General features: G+C 38.4%; 2 protein-coding genes across 2 annotated transcripts in view; one reads left to right on the forward strand and one right to left on the reverse strand.

The window, feature by feature from the left end:
* Positions 1-10,493: 10,493 nt before the first annotated feature.
* LOC132054324 (uncharacterized mitochondrial protein AtMg00860-like) lies at positions 10,494-11,257 on the forward strand. Its single transcript, XM_059446366.1, has 2 exons — positions 10,494-11,072; positions 11,192-11,257. Exons 1-2 carry the CDS (start codon positions 10,494-10,496, stop codon positions 11,255-11,257), a joined length of 645 nt encoding a protein of 214 aa, XP_059302349.1.
* Positions 11,258-14,780: 3,523 nt separating this feature from the next.
* Positions 14,781-18,643, reverse strand: part of LOC132054325 (uncharacterized) — a 13,848-nt gene continuing 9,985 nt past the window's right edge. Inside the window, exon 3 of the mRNA XM_059446367.1 lies at positions 14,781-14,979. Coding sequence (XP_059302350.1) covers positions 14,781-14,979 — 199 coding nt within the window. The remainder of the gene's footprint in view (positions 14,980-18,643) is intronic.

Below are 18,643 nucleotides of genomic sequence, written 5' to 3' on the forward strand. Positions count from 1 at the left end.
AGATTGCTCAATAATTCTAGAGGAATGTGCAGAAGCGTCCACTATCCGAAATGTTGATCTGAGCGAGCAGCTATCCAGTTGGACCTCTACCCCACTCTTGGCTCTTCGGTAGAGAAATGATGAATATATTTTTGAAAATGGAGAGAATCGGTCGAGGCCCGATTACTCAAATTTTTATCACTTTATGTGCCTTATAATGTTTTCAAAAAACTGAAATGGTTCGATGTTGATCCAAGCCAGGACCACAATTTGTACTTTTAAAATTAAATCAATGAAAGCCTCGGTTTCATAAAAAATGATTTTATTGCCCACTTTGCATGCATGTTTTATATTAACCTTGCTTTGCCCTGAATTTTCAGTAATAAAACAATAAAGCAAATTTAAGTGTCATGACATATTGCGAAACGAATGAGTCTGGCAGTATAGAGGAAGAGGAGTACGAGGAATACGACGAAGAAACAATGCTACCCGAGGGTCTCGTGGAAGAGGTACAGCAGTTAGAGAATGAACAGAAACCAAACATGGATGAAGCAGAAGCAATCAATCTAGGCGATGAAGAGAACGTCAAGGAAAATAGGAAAAGTGGACACAGCGCATTAAAAGGAGGAATTGATAAGCCTGAGAAAGAATATGTGGATATTTTCACATGGTCATATGATGACATGCTAGGATTAAGCACTAGCATAGTGTCCTACCGATTGCCCATTAATGCGACCTTCACTCCCGTGAAACAGAAAACCTGAAAATTCAAACCGGACCTCAGTATCCGCATGTAGGATGAGGAAGAAAAACAAATCAAATTAGGAGTGGTAGAAGTAACCTCGTACCCTACATGGTTGGCCAACATAGTGCCGGTACCCAAAATAGATGGGTAAGAGTGGCCTAAGCCAATCAACTCAGACGCAATCAAACGCTACTATGCATGAAGACAAGGCTTTTCAATTGTAATTGTATCTTTTACCAGTAATCGTTATTTTTATTTACTTTTAATCGTTTGTAATAGATAGAAAAAACCCAAAAAACTGTCATGATATGAACTACGCAATGACCTAACTTCCCCACAGTGGGATACGTAGGCAGTCCATTTGGGACCCGATCGCATTATTAGTAAAACAAAAACTCATTTACTTTATTCTGAACTATGTTCGACTTGATTCCTGCTGTGACAAGATATGTAGGTGCTCTTTGAGCTCGATCGCACCAAAAGAAAAACCCAAGAAACCCCTAGGAAGCCTCAGAGATAAGACTTTAAGAGGGATGCAAAGATCGCCACACGCCTAACTGGGACAGAATTTTTGAGAGGGTCTCAAAAATTCATGCCGCCAGACCAGCTACAAAAGTCGACCAACCCGAGTCTCGGTGAGTAGTCTCAAAATTTCGACCTTTTTCAACACTTTAAGAGTAAATTTTGTGGAAACCTCAAAATTTCCTACATCTTAGAAGATTCGGCACGAGAGTTTGCTGGATATATTTAAACTGGGGTAAAATTTTTGAGAGGATCTAAAAAATTCCGCACAAGGAAATGAGGAAGCCTCAACCAGCAAGCAATAGAGAAAGACTGCTCCTCATTCGAAAGCACATGTCATGACAACTAATTTTTCATCTTTTAAAACAACTCATTTATTTTCTCATAAGTAGATGACTCCGTACTAATTTTTACAAAAATGATTTTCTTGCATAACGAAAATAAATTCATCTTTCGAATACTGAATCCAAGGAGGTTTGAGTCAAGGAAAGCCGACGAAGCCAAAGATAAGACAAGCGCCGGCAACACGAACCAACTTTAATAGGAAACTAACCTTTTTCTAATGCAGGTTCCCGGGTGGTCAGGAGGACGACCCATTTCTCTAACCTTGTTTCATGTGCAGGTAAAATGGTTCACCAAAAGAGATTGGGGCCACTACCGAAGATCGGGTTTTCAAAATTAGCAATCCGCAAGGGCTATAAAGGATTTGAATGCCACAAGTGCAAACATCTAGCCAAAAGGGCTATAAAAGATTTGAATGCCACAAAGGCAAACATCTAGCTACAAAAGATTTGAATGCCACAAGGGCTGTAAAAAATTTTGAATGCCACATGGGCAAATGTCTGGCCACGAGGGCTAATGAAAATCGTAGATGCCATAAGGGCAAATATCTGACTGAGAGGGTCATTGCAAAGCAATAAGGCATACTTGACTACGAGGGTCACAACCAGCTTAAAGGACGAAAGAAAGACGATTTAGCCGAAAAGGGCCATATCTGTCATTACATCATATTTTCTTCTTTGCCATGAGTGCCATTGCATATTCTTTCTTGTTGCCATGAGGACCATCATATTTTCTTATTTGCCATCCATTGCATATTTTTTCTTGTTGTCGTGAGGGCCATCATATTTTCTTATTTGCCATGAGGGCCATTGCATATTTTTTCTTATTGCCATGAGGGCCATCATATTTTCTTATTTTCCATGAGGGCCATTGCATATTCTTTCTTGTTGCCATGAGGGCCATCATATTTTCTTATTTGCCATGAGGGCCATTGCATATTTATTTTTATTGCCCTGAGGGCCATCATATTTTCTTATTTGCCATGAGGGCTATTGCATATTTTTTCTTTTTGCCGTAATGGCCATCATATTTTCTTATTTGCCATGAGGGCCATTGCATTTATTTTTTTGTTGCTGTGTGGGCCATCATATTTTCTTTTGCCATGAGGGCCATTGCATATTTTTCTTGTTGCCATGAGGGCCATCATATTTTCTTATTTGCCATGAGAGCCATTGCATATTTTTTTTTTGTTGCCATGAGGGTCATATTCGTACAAACATGCCGAGAGGGCCATATTCATACAAACATGCCGAGAGGCCCATATTCATAAAAACATGCCAAGAGGGCCATATTCATACAAACATGCCGAGATAGCCATTTCATACAAATATACCGAGAGGACCATTTCATACAAACTGCCGAGAGGGCCATTTCATACAAACATACTGAGAGGGCCATTCATGCATATCAATCACCAGATATAATCGAAGTGTCAAGTGATGTAAACCCAATCAGATGACTGCAGTGTTTGCTTCGAGGGTCAAGATGATGTAAATTCGGTCAGGTGGCCGCAGTATTCGTTATCAAAATCAATCACAGCGTTACTCAGCAGGTGGAATCAGATTGGCAGCCACCAAATGGAGCAGGCTGATCAAATCAAATCTAGATATATGCGGAGCAAACGTGAAACTTTTTCTTACACAGCCGGTCGAGATAGGGTGCCCATGAGAGTCAAGCTCTCCGGCCAGGACTTGGAAGATCACTCCACTCCACGATTAGCCACACAAAGTGTTTATTTGTTTGTTTTATTTGCTTGTTTTTAATTTTCCTACGACCGGTCGGGTACACACCGGCACACACATAAAGGCATTCCCTCATAAGGGATACCCTTTTCTTCCTATCGAGTCGAACTACAAGTGACTTAATTTCGAAGACCAGGGATATGTAGGCGGACTCAATATCAGAGAGTCAGTCACACTCCAACCAATCACTCCGGACTTCCTAGTATGATAACTGAGAAATTTGAAATTTGCTTAAATTTGCATTTAGAAGTCTAAATTGAGTCAAACTACAAGTGGCCTAAATTCTCATATAACCTGAGATATGTAGGAAACCCAGAAGCCAGGGTCTTGCCACATATTTGAAAATGGCATAAAAATGAGAGGTAATACGATTTAGGTCAGTCAAAAAGCAGGGTTAGTCAAATTTCATTGCTCAGGGATGGCCTTGTCATCCTCGAACACTGAAGGGGCAGTTGTTGACACCTTATTTTTGAGCTCCCACAATTTATTTTAATTACCTAGAGTCTTTGGATATTAAACGGAGTGAAATGTACATTTTCTACAAGTTAGAATGATTTTATAAAATTATTTAGATAATATTTTTGCCATTTCATTTGGCAAAATAGCTTCTATAATACTATAAGTCATTTGGAAATTAATTTACATTTTGCAAAATTTATGAGATATCTGCTAAAATTAATCAAGGGAATAATTTAAAATAATTATTTGTTTAATTTTTTAAATTATTAGAAATCAATTAACAAACATTTTACTCCGTTTAATTTAAGAAATCAGACTAATTAAATAAGATTTATTCCACTTCTCTAATCTTTTAATGTTTGCATGAAGTAGTTGTGTGTTTATTTATAATTTTATGCTCAAAGTGGCTATAATTGAAATGGGTTAAGTTAATAACTTAAAGACAATTAATGCCATAATTGAAGCTTTGCAAAAACTAGCCGTCTTTGTTTTGAAATTAGCTAATTAGGCTAAATTAGTTTAATTTTGGCTATAATTGAAATGAGATTAATGAATTTTCTTTAAAATTTGTGATTTAATTCAAATTGCATTTTTTGCCCTCTCATATACACGTATATACGCGTATATACATGTGTATATACGCGTATATACATGTCTACACGAGTAGGCCCAACTCCCCTTTTAATTCAAGTTGGTCGGATCAGGCCCAATGGCCATGACCCGGCCTAATGTCAAGGCTAAAGGGGGTAATACCCTCCCCTTTTTCCATTTCAGTAGCCAAACGACCATTTAAGGCTTTTTCTCCCTCTCAGGGTTTGAAGCCCTAGCACTGCCTCTCCTTTATTTTCTCTCTCCTACATCACACGTTGCTGGAAATGGCAAAAATGAAGGGCCCGCATGGTGGCTTTAGTATTTGCAGGGTCGAGAATGGCAAGAGTATTTGTTGCTCTGCCATTTCTCACCCATTTCCGCCACAATCCAACCCAAACACGATATGTCTCTCCCTTTCTCTTTGCTTTTTAGATGGATCAACGGTCAAAAGACTGAAAATCCTTAATGGTTTTTGTTTTACTCAATTTTGAATAGTTGTCTTTCATTGGTTCATGAAGAATTAAGTGGATTATTACTATTTGGGTCGAATCTGGCCTTTGATATACTTGTACGATTAAATTTTAGCCTTTGATGGCTCAGTGAAGGTTTAATTTTTAGAAAATTGATGAAGTTCCATATCAAAGGAATTAGGGTTTCTCAATTTTTTGGGGTTCTATAAATAAAACCCCCAATCCTTCATTTTCATAGACCGGAATACGAATGTACTAAAAAAAAGGGGCTGAATTACTTAGGGTTTCTAATTTTGAGACCTTTAATTATTCGCCTAAGTTAAATTTTAAAGTTTTAATTGTGTTCTCGTTTTGATTGTGGCTGAGTTCTGGGATTTGAGGAGGCAAAGGAATTTCCAAGTCCATTCTCGACTCTAGGCTGCATTAGTAAGAGGTAATTTCCTTTCTCTTTTAAGTTTCAATAGCTTTGTATTGCTTAAGTGTTAATTATGTGTTTAGTTTAAGTTGAATATGTGATTCGCATGTTTTATTAGTCTATTTTTTTTTTTAGATATGTAGATTAATTTGTAGTGATATAGCATAACTAGATGATGTTAGCCTTAGGTCCTATTATTCATGTGATTTATGTGTATGGTTTGCTTTGGTTGTTTTATAGCTTAGTCTACAACCATGTTTGATTAGTCCACTGCTAAAAACTGATTATGCAAGTTATTAAGTGATACTGTTAGGTTAAATAGGCATGTGTTCTGTTACAAACTTAATCTTGTCTTTAAAAACATTGAATCACTGTTTGTGTGTTGTTAGTTGACTTAAAACTCTATTTGTCAAGATTCAGCATGTTGACTAGTTAGCTTAATGGATATTATGCCTATTGTAGCTCTTGTTAGTATATTGATTGGCCCATATCCTGTGTAGTTGTCATTTTTTGTTATTTGCTTAATTGAATCAATCCCTATCATGTTAAAATATAGTAGCAACAGTCCTTAAACCATGTTTAGCTGTTGTCTTGTCTATTAAACTGCCTAGAACAACTGTGTTTGCTTGCCTGTAATTAAGCTAGTGTATTTATATGTGGATAATTCCTGTGGATGGATTAGAATAGTTAAAGGGCTATGAACCCATACAGAGACTGTGTTTGCTATATTGCATGTCCTGCCTAGTTTGAGTTCCATTTGAAAGCATGTTAATAGTGTTACATAGCATAACTAGGAGTATGAAACTATATGCTACATCTGAGTCCTCTTAATTCAATATGAATGATATACTATGTGTCATAAGAGTCATGCATGTGTAAAATATAAAAGGCAGTTGTATAGACCACCTGGGAGTCTTTTCAGTGATCATGATGTGTCTTATTTCACATTTGTTGTTGAGTCTAATTTTAAGATATGAAGTCTATGCCTAAATGGCTTATGTGTTGTTTAATCTACATGTATGTTTTAGCCTAATCTAGTTCTCTCTAAACTAGCTCTGTTAATATGACCCTTCTTTATCTCACCTTGATTAATTACATGTTCATGCCAATCTGCCTATCAGGCTCTAGTTGTTTCGGTGTTTAACTAAGCTTTAAATCAGCCTGTGAAATATTTTATGGTTTTGAAAAGATATGTTGTTGAATATGAATAATGATTTACATGTCTACAATGATAACAGTCATAGCTCGAGCAGTATTAGATGTTCAGTCTTGTTGAAAGCTTGCCTATACTATTTTGCCCCTGTTTTAAGATTTCCTGCATATAGTCTTTGCTATGCCCTTTACGAGTGCCAAATATGCATGCTCTTCTTTGTCTTTGACCATAGCCATGTGTTTGTTGTGTAGCATCCCTTTTGTTTCTTCCCTTCGAAATACGATTCTCTGTTGTGGCATGATCAAGTGTAAATCTCTTGGCGTATATCTCGTTGTTTAATTCTCTAAAATCATATTTTCTCTCGGAAGTTGTTCTGTATAGCTTTAAAATAAATGAGACTATAAAATTGAAGCTTGTTTGCTGTGTGTTTTTGAATGGTTTATGGCTGATATACTTGTATACACTGGAAGTAAGCAGCTGTAAATGTGCCTCTGGTATATATATATATAAGTTGTATATTGAGGGTGTATATGATGCATATCACTTGTATATTTTTAGATGACTGTGTCCTATGACCCCAGTCTGGGCCCATTCTCTTCTGAAAATGTCATGCATTCGGCCTTTTATACGCATATTACTTGTTAAGTGTAACTTTTTTTAGAAATGGACTCTGTTTGATATTGCTAAAGGCCCACACATTAGTTTTTATACTTGCTTGGTTATGCATATGAATTATATACACTTAATTAGTTTTGAACTTAGTTCAAACACCTCCTAATCCTTATCTTCTTTAGGTCCTATGTGAATACACACTAGGCCATTTGGGCTGTCTTCTATGCATTTGAAATCAGTTGAGCCTGAGGCCCAACTGACCTTCTTCTATCGAGTCTGATTGGAAATGGAAGCAAATATTGATATTTTGAAAGCCCAACTATGGGTTAAAATGGTGAAGGCCGAGCTATGGTTGAAAATAGCCAACTTGTGGGCTTACGTAGGCCCACCAGTCTAACCCTCCCTTTTATATTAATTTCTCATGTGTACGTATATATAATTGTAAAAACATGCGAAATATTGGAACCCCTATGCATGTGTAGAACTTAGGAGACAACACTTAGTATTTTAGGAAGTTGCCTAAATCTTTTTTCAAAAACTTGGCTAATTCAACTTTGCATGAAATTGGTATTTAATTCGGTTCTTTTTAAAACTCTGAAACTGGTGCAATATTTTGGATGAGATCAAACTGTTAAAATAATTAAGAGGTAGCTGCTTTGGGCCTTCTGCCTTTTGTAGAACTGGGTAATAAAACAACTATGTTTAAATCAATTTTTGGGCCGCCAGTCCGTCATGAAATTTTCAAAACTATTTATGTGGACTTCAAAGCTGATTTGGGCTAAGGTAACCAAAAAATGAGTTTAAGGATAGTCGTGTATTATAAATGACAATCCCTTGATAGGGACTGAATTATGAAAACTTGAAAAGGATGAAAGATTTCGTGGTTTTGGACTTGCAAATTTTTGGAATAAGAAATAAGATGGTTTTGGCCAAAAACCCAAAATACTTCGGACTGAGAGCAAGAGGAATTCACTTGGACCAAGTTTGAGGTAAGATGGATTTTGGGCTGAATATAAGAGCCCGTTTGGATTGGCTTATAAGTTGGCTTATAAGCTGTTTTCGTTTTCGAATTATTTTGAGTGTTTGGTGGCGACTTAAAGTCATTTTGTGCTTAAAATAAGCTCAAAAAAATAATTGGACCCATTTAACTTAGTTTATCTAAAGCGACTTATAAGTGAAAACGACTTATAAGCCAAAAAAATAAGTTGGACTACCCCAACTTATTTTTTTCAGCTTATAAGCTGCAAACAGCTTTAAGCTATAAGCCAATCCAAACGGGCTCTAAGTTGACTAATGAGCTTCAAAATGGATAGAATTGGACTTTAATAAAACTTTCATTTTTTCTATATATATGTATATGTATAAAATAGGAGATATACTCCATATTTTCCTATATAAGTATAATAAAACCTACAAGTACTAAACTCATCTTATTAGGACTAAAATAGTAGTGACTCTGCTTAGAAAAAATCTCGAGTGTGTCTTAGTTCGGCAATAAAGTGAGTTGAACACTTCTACATATTTTTAAACACAAAACCCCCTTTCCTAAGGGGACCCTTTTGCCGAAATTTTTGAATTTTATGATAAAATGAATGACATTTTTTCAAAAAATTAAACACTTAAGCAAATAAATACATTAATCATACATTGAAGCTCTTAGGTCAACCGTATTCTACGGATCCTTAATACTAGGGTGCTTAAAGCCTTCCCTAGGAGATCACCAGAACCCTCACCTCGAACTCTAGTCCAAAACAGATTTTTTTCTTGCTTGATAAACCTTTTTTAACTCGGTGTTCCTAGTTTTTCCTTAAATAAATTAGGTGGCGACTCTAAAAATACTAAAATCTAATTAGAGCACAAACAACCTCCTAGTAGCTTTTATACACCCGCATAAAAGTGAACCGTAACAAGGGCCCATCAAGTTAGTAGTTCGTGTGGTTATGCTTTTAGAGGTGGGGGCCAGTCAGGCAGGACTCACCAGCATTATTCTGGTCGCCCCATCCAGTCAGCACTGCAGGCTTCAGCTTGTGGTCCTTCAAGACAGAGTGGTTGCAGTGCTGGGTAGACTTCGAGGGGTTCCTTCTCTCGACTTGTAGACGGTGGTAGTCATACCAGTTCTTCAGCTTATGTCACAGCCCCGTGAGGTTAGATGATATAAGTGTGGCGAGATAAGGCACTTAGCTAGAGAGTGTCCCAGGCCTAGATAGAGTGGGCCCCAACAAGGTTCCAGATTTTAGATCCCAGGACTCCAGCACCTTCAATTAGCAGGGTGGACATTCGACCAGGGGCGGTGCTTCCATAGGCCGTGGTGGTTCTCAGTCTGCTAGAGGTGGATATCCTCCCGGAAAGGGTGGTTCTTAGAGTTTTAGAGGAGGAGCTCTGTCAGGCCAGAGTGGTTGTGGTGACGCGCAGTCTGATGGCTGACAGGTCCATTGTTATGCTTTCCCTGGTAGACCAGAGGCGGAGGCTTTTGATGCAATCATCACAGTTACCATTTATGTTTGTCACCGGGCAGCTTCAGTTTTATTTGATCTGGGTTCTACCTTCTCATATGTGTCTACCAACATTACTACTGGATTGGATATGACTTGTGATATTCTTGATGTGCCCATACGTGTGTCTACTCCGGTTAAACATTCTGTGATAGTAGATTGAGTTTATTAGGCTTGTGTAGTTACTTTTATGGGCTATGATATGTGGGTAGACTTGGTGATCCGTAGTATGGTAGACTTTGATTTTATCTTGGGCATGAACTAGATATCTCTGTAACATGCGATCTTGGACTGTTATGTCAAGATAATCATGTTAGTTATGCCTGGTACTCCACGTTTGGAGTGGACCTGCTCCTAAGAAGATCATCTTGTACCTCCAGGCGAAGAAGTTAATGCATAGAGGGTGCTTGGCCTATTTGGCTCATATTCGTGATACGAGCATGGATACTCCTTACTTAGAGTTTGTTTATATAGTTAGCGAGTTCGTGGAGGTCTTTCCCACAGACTTGCCTATTATGCCGCCTGACCGTGATATTAATTTCTATATCGATTTGGAGTCAGGCACTCGGCCTATTTCTATTGCCCCTTACCGTATGGCTCCAGCCGAGTTGAGAGAGTTAAAGGAATAGTTGCAGGATCTGTTGAGCAAAGGGTTCATTCGTCCTAGTGTATCCCCGTGGGGTTCTCCCGTGCCATTCATGAAGAAGAAATATGGTTCTATGCGGATGTGTATCGATTATCGGTAATTGAACAAGGTTACTATTCGAAATAAGTATCCAATACCCTGCATGTATGACTTATTCGATCAGCTTCAGGGTGTGTCGGTAGTCTCTAAGAACGACTTGAGGTCAGGGTATCATCAGTTGAAGGTCCGAGCGGAAGATATTTTGAAGACAGCCTTCAGGACCGGTTATGGTCATTATGAGTTTCTGGTTATGTCTTTTGGGCTTACCAATGCCCCCGCAACATTTATGGTTTTGATGAATGGGATTTTCAAGACGTATTTGGATTCATTCGTGATTGTGTTCATCGATGACATCTTGGTTCATTCTCGAAGTAAGGAAGGGCATGAGAAGCACTTGAGGATTGTGCTTAGTCTATTGAAGGAAAAGAAGTTGTATGCCAAGTTTTCTAAGTGTAGATTTTGGCTCAGTTCTGTGGAATTTCTGGGCCATGTTGTGTCTAAGGACGGGATTATGGTCGATCCCAAGAAGATCGAGGTTGTTAGAGATGGGGCGAGTCCTACTTTAGTTACTGAGATTCGTAGTTTCGTGGGCCATGCAAGTTATTATCGTCGGTTTGTGAAAGGGTTTTCTTCGATTGTTTTGCATTTGACTCGACTGACTCAGAAGAATGTTCCTTTCCAGTGGTCCAACGAGTGTGAAGAGAGCTTCCAAAAGCTCAAGGCTTTATTGACTTCAGTCCCGATTTTGGCATTACCAGTGGAGGGTAAGGACTTCACTGTATATTTTGATGCGTCTCGCATCGATTTTGGTTATGTGTTGATGCAAGAGGGTAAGGTAATCGCGTATGCTTCGAGGCAATTGAAGGTTCGTGAGAAGAACTACTGCACTCATGATTTGAAGTTAGCGGCGGTACTATTTACGTTGAAGATTTGGAGGCATTATTTGTATAGGGTTCACTGTGAGGTGTTTACCTGTCACTGCAGTTTTCAGCATGTGTTCAATCAGAGAGATCTCAATTCGAGATAGCGCAGATGGACAGAGTTCCTTAAGGATTGTAATATCACCATTCTTTACCATCCGGGCAAGACAAATGAGGTAACTGATGCGTTGAGCCGAAAGACGGTTAGTATAGGTAGCTTAGCTCGTTTGGTTGTTGAGAAATGTCCTTTAGCCATGGAGGTTCATACTTTGGATAATAGCTTTGTGAGATTGGATATTTCGGAACCTGGTAAGGTTCTAGCTTGTGTTGAGACGAGGTAGTCTGTATTTGAGCAAATTAAGGCACAACAGTTTGATGATGCGAAGTTGTGTAAGATTCAGGATAAGGTTTTGAGTGGTGAGGCCAAGGAGGCCATGCTTAATAGCGAGGGAGTCTTGAGGATTAAAGGGTGCGTTTGCGTTCCTCGTCTGGGTGGGTTGATTCGTTTGATATGAGAGGAGGCCCATAGTTTCGGATAATCTATTCATCCGAGTGCTACAAAGATGTATCGTGATTTGAGGTAGCACTATTAGTGGCGTAAGATGAACAGCGATATCACGGATTTTATTTCTCAGTGTTTGAATTGCCAGGAAGTTAAGTATGATCACCAGAGACCAGGTGGTGTACTTCAGAGGATGCTTATTCCCGAGTGGAAGTGGGAGAGGATTGTCATGGATTTCGTGGTTGGTCTTCCGAAGACCTTGGGCAAGTTTGATTCGATTTGGGTTATTGTGGATAGGTTGACTAAGTCTGTGCACTTCATTCCGGTTTAGATTACTTATAATGCAGAGAAGTCGGCATGGATTTACATTAGAGAGAACATCCGATTGCTTGGGGTGCCTATTTTCGTCATCTCAGATAGAAGCACTCAGTTCACTTCCCATTTCTGGAGGACTTTGTAGAAGGAGTTGGGTACTCAATTGGATCTTAGCACCGCGTTTCATCCACAGACTGATGGTCAGTCTGAGAGGACTATTCAGGTGCCTTTGGAAATGTTGAGAGCTTGTGTTATCGACTTTGGTGGTCATTGGGACCAGTTCTTACCATTGGCAGAGTTTACGTACAACAACAGTTATCACTCTAGTATTGATATGGCACCGTTCGAGGCTTTGTATGGTAGGAGATGTCATTCTCCGATTGGGTGGTTTGATGCTTTCGAGGAGAGTCCTTGGACAAAGTGAAGTTGATTCAGGAAAAGCTTTTGGCAGCTAGAGTAAGCAAAAAGAGTTTTCGGACAGGAAGGTTCATGATTTAGAGTTTATGGTTGGTGAGCAGGTTCTGTTGAAGGTTTCACCTATGAAGGGTGTGATGCGATTTGGGAAGAAGGGCAAGTTGAGCCCGAGGTTTATTGGTCCCTTTGAGATTCTCTGTCGTGTTGGTGAGGTGGCTTATGAGTTAGTTTTTCCACCAGGCTTGTCAGGTGCTCATCCGGAATTCCATGTTTCCATGTTGAAGAAGTATTATTCAGGCGGTTCTTATATCAATCAGCGGGATTCAATATTGTTCGATCAAAATTTGTCCTTCGAGGAAGAGCCGATAGCGATTTTAGATAGACAGGTGAGCAAGTTGAGGTCTAAGGAGATTGCTTTAGTCAAGGTGCAATAGAAGCACTGCCCAATTGAGGAGGCTACTTGGGAGACCAAGGCAGATATGCGAGAGAGGTATCCCCAGCTTTTCACTGACTCAGTTACCTTTCCTTCGTTCCATTTCTTCTCTGTTCGAGGACGAACAGTTGTTTAATTAGTATATGATGTAACGACCCGTTTAGTCGTTATGCGCGTTTTGACCCTTTTACCCTCGTTGCCCTTTCCCCTAGTCCCGTTAGAGTGATTTCGACCCACGGGGATGGATGACTCAATTCCCGAGGTCATCGGGCAATTTTTGATACGATTTGAAGGAGTTAGAACCTTTAAGTGAAAAATCGTTTGACCGATAGTTGACTTTTGGGTAAACAGACATTTTTCAAAATTTCGTCAATTCCATGAGATCTGGAGGGTCGATTATGATTTTCGTGGGATGTTTGGTTCGGTTCCCAAGGCATTCGAGAGCATTTTGTGCCCTTGGACGGAAACTTAATTTTTGTCGTTTGGGGTTTGATCGAGTCAAGGTGACCTCCGTTGGGAATTCTGAGGCTACAGTTGAGTTCGTAGCATGTTTTTACATGTGGATGCATGTTCAGTTTTTACTCGGGATGTCTCAGGTGGATGTCGGGATTTTGGGTGGAACGTGGTGAAAACCAGGACTGGTTTTCTAGTGTCCCACCTCAGCAGGTCTGCCTATACGGGACCTAGTCCGCAGGCGCAGAAGCTGAGTCATTAAAGATCGCTGAACAATTTCCCTTATATTTTCCAATTCAACCATTCTTTTCCCATTCACCAAATTGAAAACCTAAAGAGTTCTAGAGGCGATTTGAGGAGCATTTTAGGGTGAATCTTCATTGGGTAAGTTCTCTTTACTTCTTTTATGTTTATTTCATGGTGTTAGGTTGGATTCCATGGATGAATGGGTTAGTGGGGGAGATTCGTTTCAAATCCTAGTTCTGAGTAATGAATCTTGTGCTACCTAAATTGGGTTTTGTTGGTAAAATTGCTGATTTCTAACTCCTAATCATTGGGTAATTAGTTCCTAGGCTTGAATCTTTCTTTTATTTCAAGAATCTAAGTCATGGAAGTAAGGGTTTCTATGAAATTTGGGGGGTTTCGATTTAAGGTTGTAAAATTAGCAATTGAATGTTAGTATTAGACTTCCTAAGTTTGGATTAACTGATTTTTACCTGAAATTCCTATTTTTCCCTTATGGGCCTGATTTTCCTCTTTAAAAGGGTTACTTCCGATTTTAATAGTATTGTAGCTTTATGGGTGTCGTTACACTCTATTTCTAATAAATAAAGCATTGTTGGATAGACTTCGATAGTTTGGAAGCTCTCCGAAAGAGCAAGGCTCAAGTTGGATAGTTTGTGGCACCCGCTCGACATCGAGGTAGGTTACGGTTTACCTTTCGGTTGGACTCCAATTAGTGAAGCATATGTAGGAGTTAGACTTTGACGGGGAAAGCATGCTAGGCCTTCGAGTGTGAAGTTGGGATGGAATTCTATTAGGTTGGTTGTTGTTGTTTGGGGGCTTGTTGCCTTATTTGTTATGTTGTGACTTGTGTATGCTTTCATCTCTCCTTGTTATTGTCACTTATCATCGAACGGAGGAAGAATCATTAGATTAGGCTTGAACTATGATGTGTGCTTTTGATAAGACACGAATGAGACTTGATTTCGATTTATTGTTTATTAGGCAAAATACATCAAATCCACCCCAAACTATACCTGAAAAGTCTAGTTCACACTCCAACTATTTGGGCGACCTATTACACACTTAATCATGTAAAAAGTGAATTTAATACCCCCTCAATACACATATAACCAGTTGCATAAAGGGAGGTGTGATACACTCGCTGCCACGTCAGCGACACGTCAACGCCACGTTGGATATCTTTTAAATTTTAATTTTATCTTATTTTCCTTTTATTTATTCATTTGATTTTCTATTATTAATTATATTTACACTAATTAATTTCTAATTAACCATAAAATCCTCCCATAATTATATCTTCTCAATCATTAAATCATCTCCCCGCCCCATTTCACTAGAACCACCATATCCGCCACCACCCCCACCACCAATTTCACCACAACCATATCCGTCACCACCAAATTTGCCACCACCAATTTCACTACCACCATATCCGCCACTACCACCACAATCAATTTCACCACCACCATATCCATCATCACTGTCGAACCTACCATCGAACCCACCACCACAAAATAAAAAAATTAACCATAAATTTCACCACCCACAACCAAATCAACCATTAAATCGCTTCACAACTACTGTCACTATAAGAAATTGCAAGCAATCACCATAAATTCAAGGTTGCTGCCATTAAACCACCACCATTGCCGCCATTAAACCACCACCATTGCCACCAGCCCGCCAACCAAATCCACCACCGAATTTACAAATCATTATTGATAATTTTTAACAATGTAATATTAAGAACAGGTTAAAGTGAGAGAAAAATAAAAGAAATTGAGGATTGATCGGAAAAAATGAAAGCTTGCCGGAAAAAAAAATTTCGGGCCAAGATCTGTTACACTATTTCCATATGATGAAGATTCTTGTCCTACAAATCTTATAGGAAGGATAATCCAAATTAGAATTCAAGAATCCTTTTAGGAACAAAAAAAATGAAAAGACAGCTTTTAAAAGTAGAAGTGCAATTGAAAGAAAAAAGTCAAATTATTAGAAGAAGAGGAATTGGTGGTGAACGGTGAAGAGAGAGTGAATAGTGGTATTTTGATGGTGGTGGTGGGTTTAATGGTGGCTATTGAAATCAGTGAGGTGGTAGCTATTGAAATCTGCTTCGTGATATATATGGTGCGAAGGTGGAGGGGGGGGGCGGCATGGTGGTTCTAGTGAAATGGGGTTAGGGGTGGCGAGGGTGGAGGTTTTTTGGGTGGGTGGGGGGGGGAGGGAGCATGTTAAATGAAGAAGAAGAAGAGAAGAAAAAGAAAAAGAAGAAGAAGGGGAGCGGGTGAGTTGCTTTTGTGAAGAAGAAAGGAAGTAGAAAGGGTGGGTTGGGGTGAGGAGTATTAAAAAATATATTTTTTAATTAAAAAAGAAAATAATAAATAAATTTAACGCGCCTCTTTTTTAATTATTTTTATAATTTGTGCCACATCAGCTTATACGGTGGTAATAAATTCAGTTTTTAGATGTTCAGGTGTGTAATAGGTCGCCTGTATAGTTTGAGTGTGAACTCGACATTTTGGGTATAGTTTAAGTGTGATTTGATGTATTTTGCCTTGTTTATTATGATATCTTGCATGTCATACACTCTCATTTCATATGATGCATGGATATGAACTGTGACTTGGTACTGATGATGATAAGTGAGACAAAGGAACATCCGAGGTCTTTGCCGAATTGTGTACAAAAGAGATGAGAATCTGTGACCGAGGTTGTTACCGGAGCGGAATGCGATATACTCGCTGTCCAAGGTTTCTTGCCGAGACGAGGGAGTACATGGACTTCGCGAGTCCCCAATGGGTCATGACTATCGAGACCTGGAGGTTTTTGTCTGTAGCATGTGTGTACAGGTTCGAGGTATTTTTTCAGTGCATTGCATTGCATTACATATTCATTCACTCTTACATCTATTCTTCATTGTTTATTTGTACTTGCTATTGGTATTGAGATGATTTCATTGTTGATTGGTTTGTGAACGTGCTTGTTTGCTTACATGTCTACTTGCTGATTCTTTCTTAGTATATGTGAACTAATTGTTGTCTGTCTATGATACCTACCAATACATAGTGTTTGTACTGATACTACCTTGTTGTACTCTTTTCTGAGCGCAGAGTTTGCTACAGGATCCACTTCAGCACCTCGTGAGTAATTTTCCCGAGGCTTCTAGTACGAGTTTCTAGGGTGAGCCATGTCCTAGATCCGCAGCCCGAAAAACTCCTCTTTATGATATATGTCCTTTGTTTCGAGACAATATATTCAGACTTTTATGTATTTTGTGATTTCAGACTTATGTAGTTTGAGTGGATCTTGTACTGTACTTAGACCAGATTTTCGGCATTTGTCTTAGTTTTCTGCACCTAGTAGTTATTTATATATTAAGACTGTTTAGATAACTTTAATTGCTTTTGATATGCTTTGAATTGAATGATTGAGTAAGGGAAGGGTTCGCCCACCCATGCATGGGGGGGGGGTTAGTGTGGGTGCCCGCTCGACCCAGGAGTTGGGTTGTGATATAAGGTTGGGGGATTCGATTCTCAATGTCAACAATATCCGCTTAATCTTTTATCTTTTTTACTGTTAGCGTATTTAACTTGATAATTGATCACATAATATAATATTTCCCTTTTTTTTTCCTCCCCACTTTCACATTAATCTTTCTTTATTTTTATTCATCTCATTAATTCCTTGTTCTCTTTTTTTTTTTTCTTTCTCTTCTACTTTCTCCTTATTTAAGTTAAGTTAACCCAAAATCGATTTATGTTTCTCTCTTATTTTCTTTTCCAATTTCTAGCAAATTTGTGCAGAACAAGAACAAAATCCACTAATGATATCAAACTTAGGAGAAAACCCTTTTGAAAATAGGTCAACATTTTAATTCCTAAGAATTATTTTGTTTATCATATTTACGTTTTTTTTTTCTTTCAGTATCTTAATAGTTTTGTTGAACCGTTTTAGAATAATTTTAAAATATTTAATTTTCTTAAAGTGATTGATTAATAAATTTTAGAAAAATAATAGGTGAAATAATAAAAAAACAAAATATTAAAGCATGACGTTACTTTAAGATAGTTTGAAATGGTATTAATTAGATGTAGACATTTTTACTATGATAATTTTGTGATTAGCTTTAGTTTTACGCTTAACTTAGAAGAGCACCTATTAACTTTAAATCCTGGGTCCGCCACTGATCCTTCCCTACGTTTCCACAATAAGTAGGTATAATTCGAATATTTTATGGTGGGTGTTACAGTCTATCATCCGTTTCCACAATAAGAAGAAAATTTTGATTGTTTTGCAACTTGATATATATTAATTTGGCTAAGTGCAGATAGTAAATCACAAGAAGTTTTACTGTGAAAAATTCCTTGCTTTGGGGAGTCAAGAACCATGACTTACCTTAGTAGGATTTGTCCAAAATTTTCACTAAAACTCAAGAGCAGTTTTAGGTTACAACTCTATAACCAAGGGACTAACGACTTAGTACCTTTTCCCCTCTACAATTCTCCCTAATTGTAGCCACTGCTTTCAAGACTCTACCAAATACTGAAAGCCCTTACAACCCAATGAACAACCATTATAAAATGTCTAGTAAAGTAAATAGGTTACAACTCTTGAACACATAATCAAACTAATCAAATAAAGAACTATATGATGCAGCAGTCTTGGAAACAAGTTCTCTTCGTTAGCAGTTGACTCTTCCTCACAATGACAACTATTTCCTTGAATAAATTCTCAATATGTTCAATAGTGTCAAGAACAAATAGCATCAATGTGATTCTTTATATAGGAGTAGTAGTAGGTCGAATATCCCTTGAATAAGTGTTCCAAATCCCATAGGAATTTGGTTAAGGAATTCAATTCTAATTGGAATTGGTTCTCTTACTTGTTTTGACCTCCAAACGCTTTTCTCCTATTTTCAACACACTTTTCATAGATGCAAGTGTAGTCATATTTCCTTATTTGAACACATTTCCTTGATTACAAGCTTATACCGAAATTAATTCTTCAAGGAACCCTTCTTACTTAAGAAAACTGCTTCATAGCTCTGATCAACAGTTGTTTTGTCACGCCCCAAACCATGGCGTGGGCGAAACACGGCACTCGGTGCCCTTGCATGTGGAGGGAAACCCGGGGGTTTCGAATCTAGACATAAA

The sequence above is a fragment of the Lycium ferocissimum genome, chromosome 4, assembly GCF_029784015.1.
Source record: "Lycium ferocissimum isolate CSIRO_LF1 chromosome 4, AGI_CSIRO_Lferr_CH_V1, whole genome shotgun sequence".
NCBI classification, from domain to species: Eukaryota; Viridiplantae; Streptophyta; class Magnoliopsida; order Solanales; family Solanaceae; genus Lycium; species Lycium ferocissimum.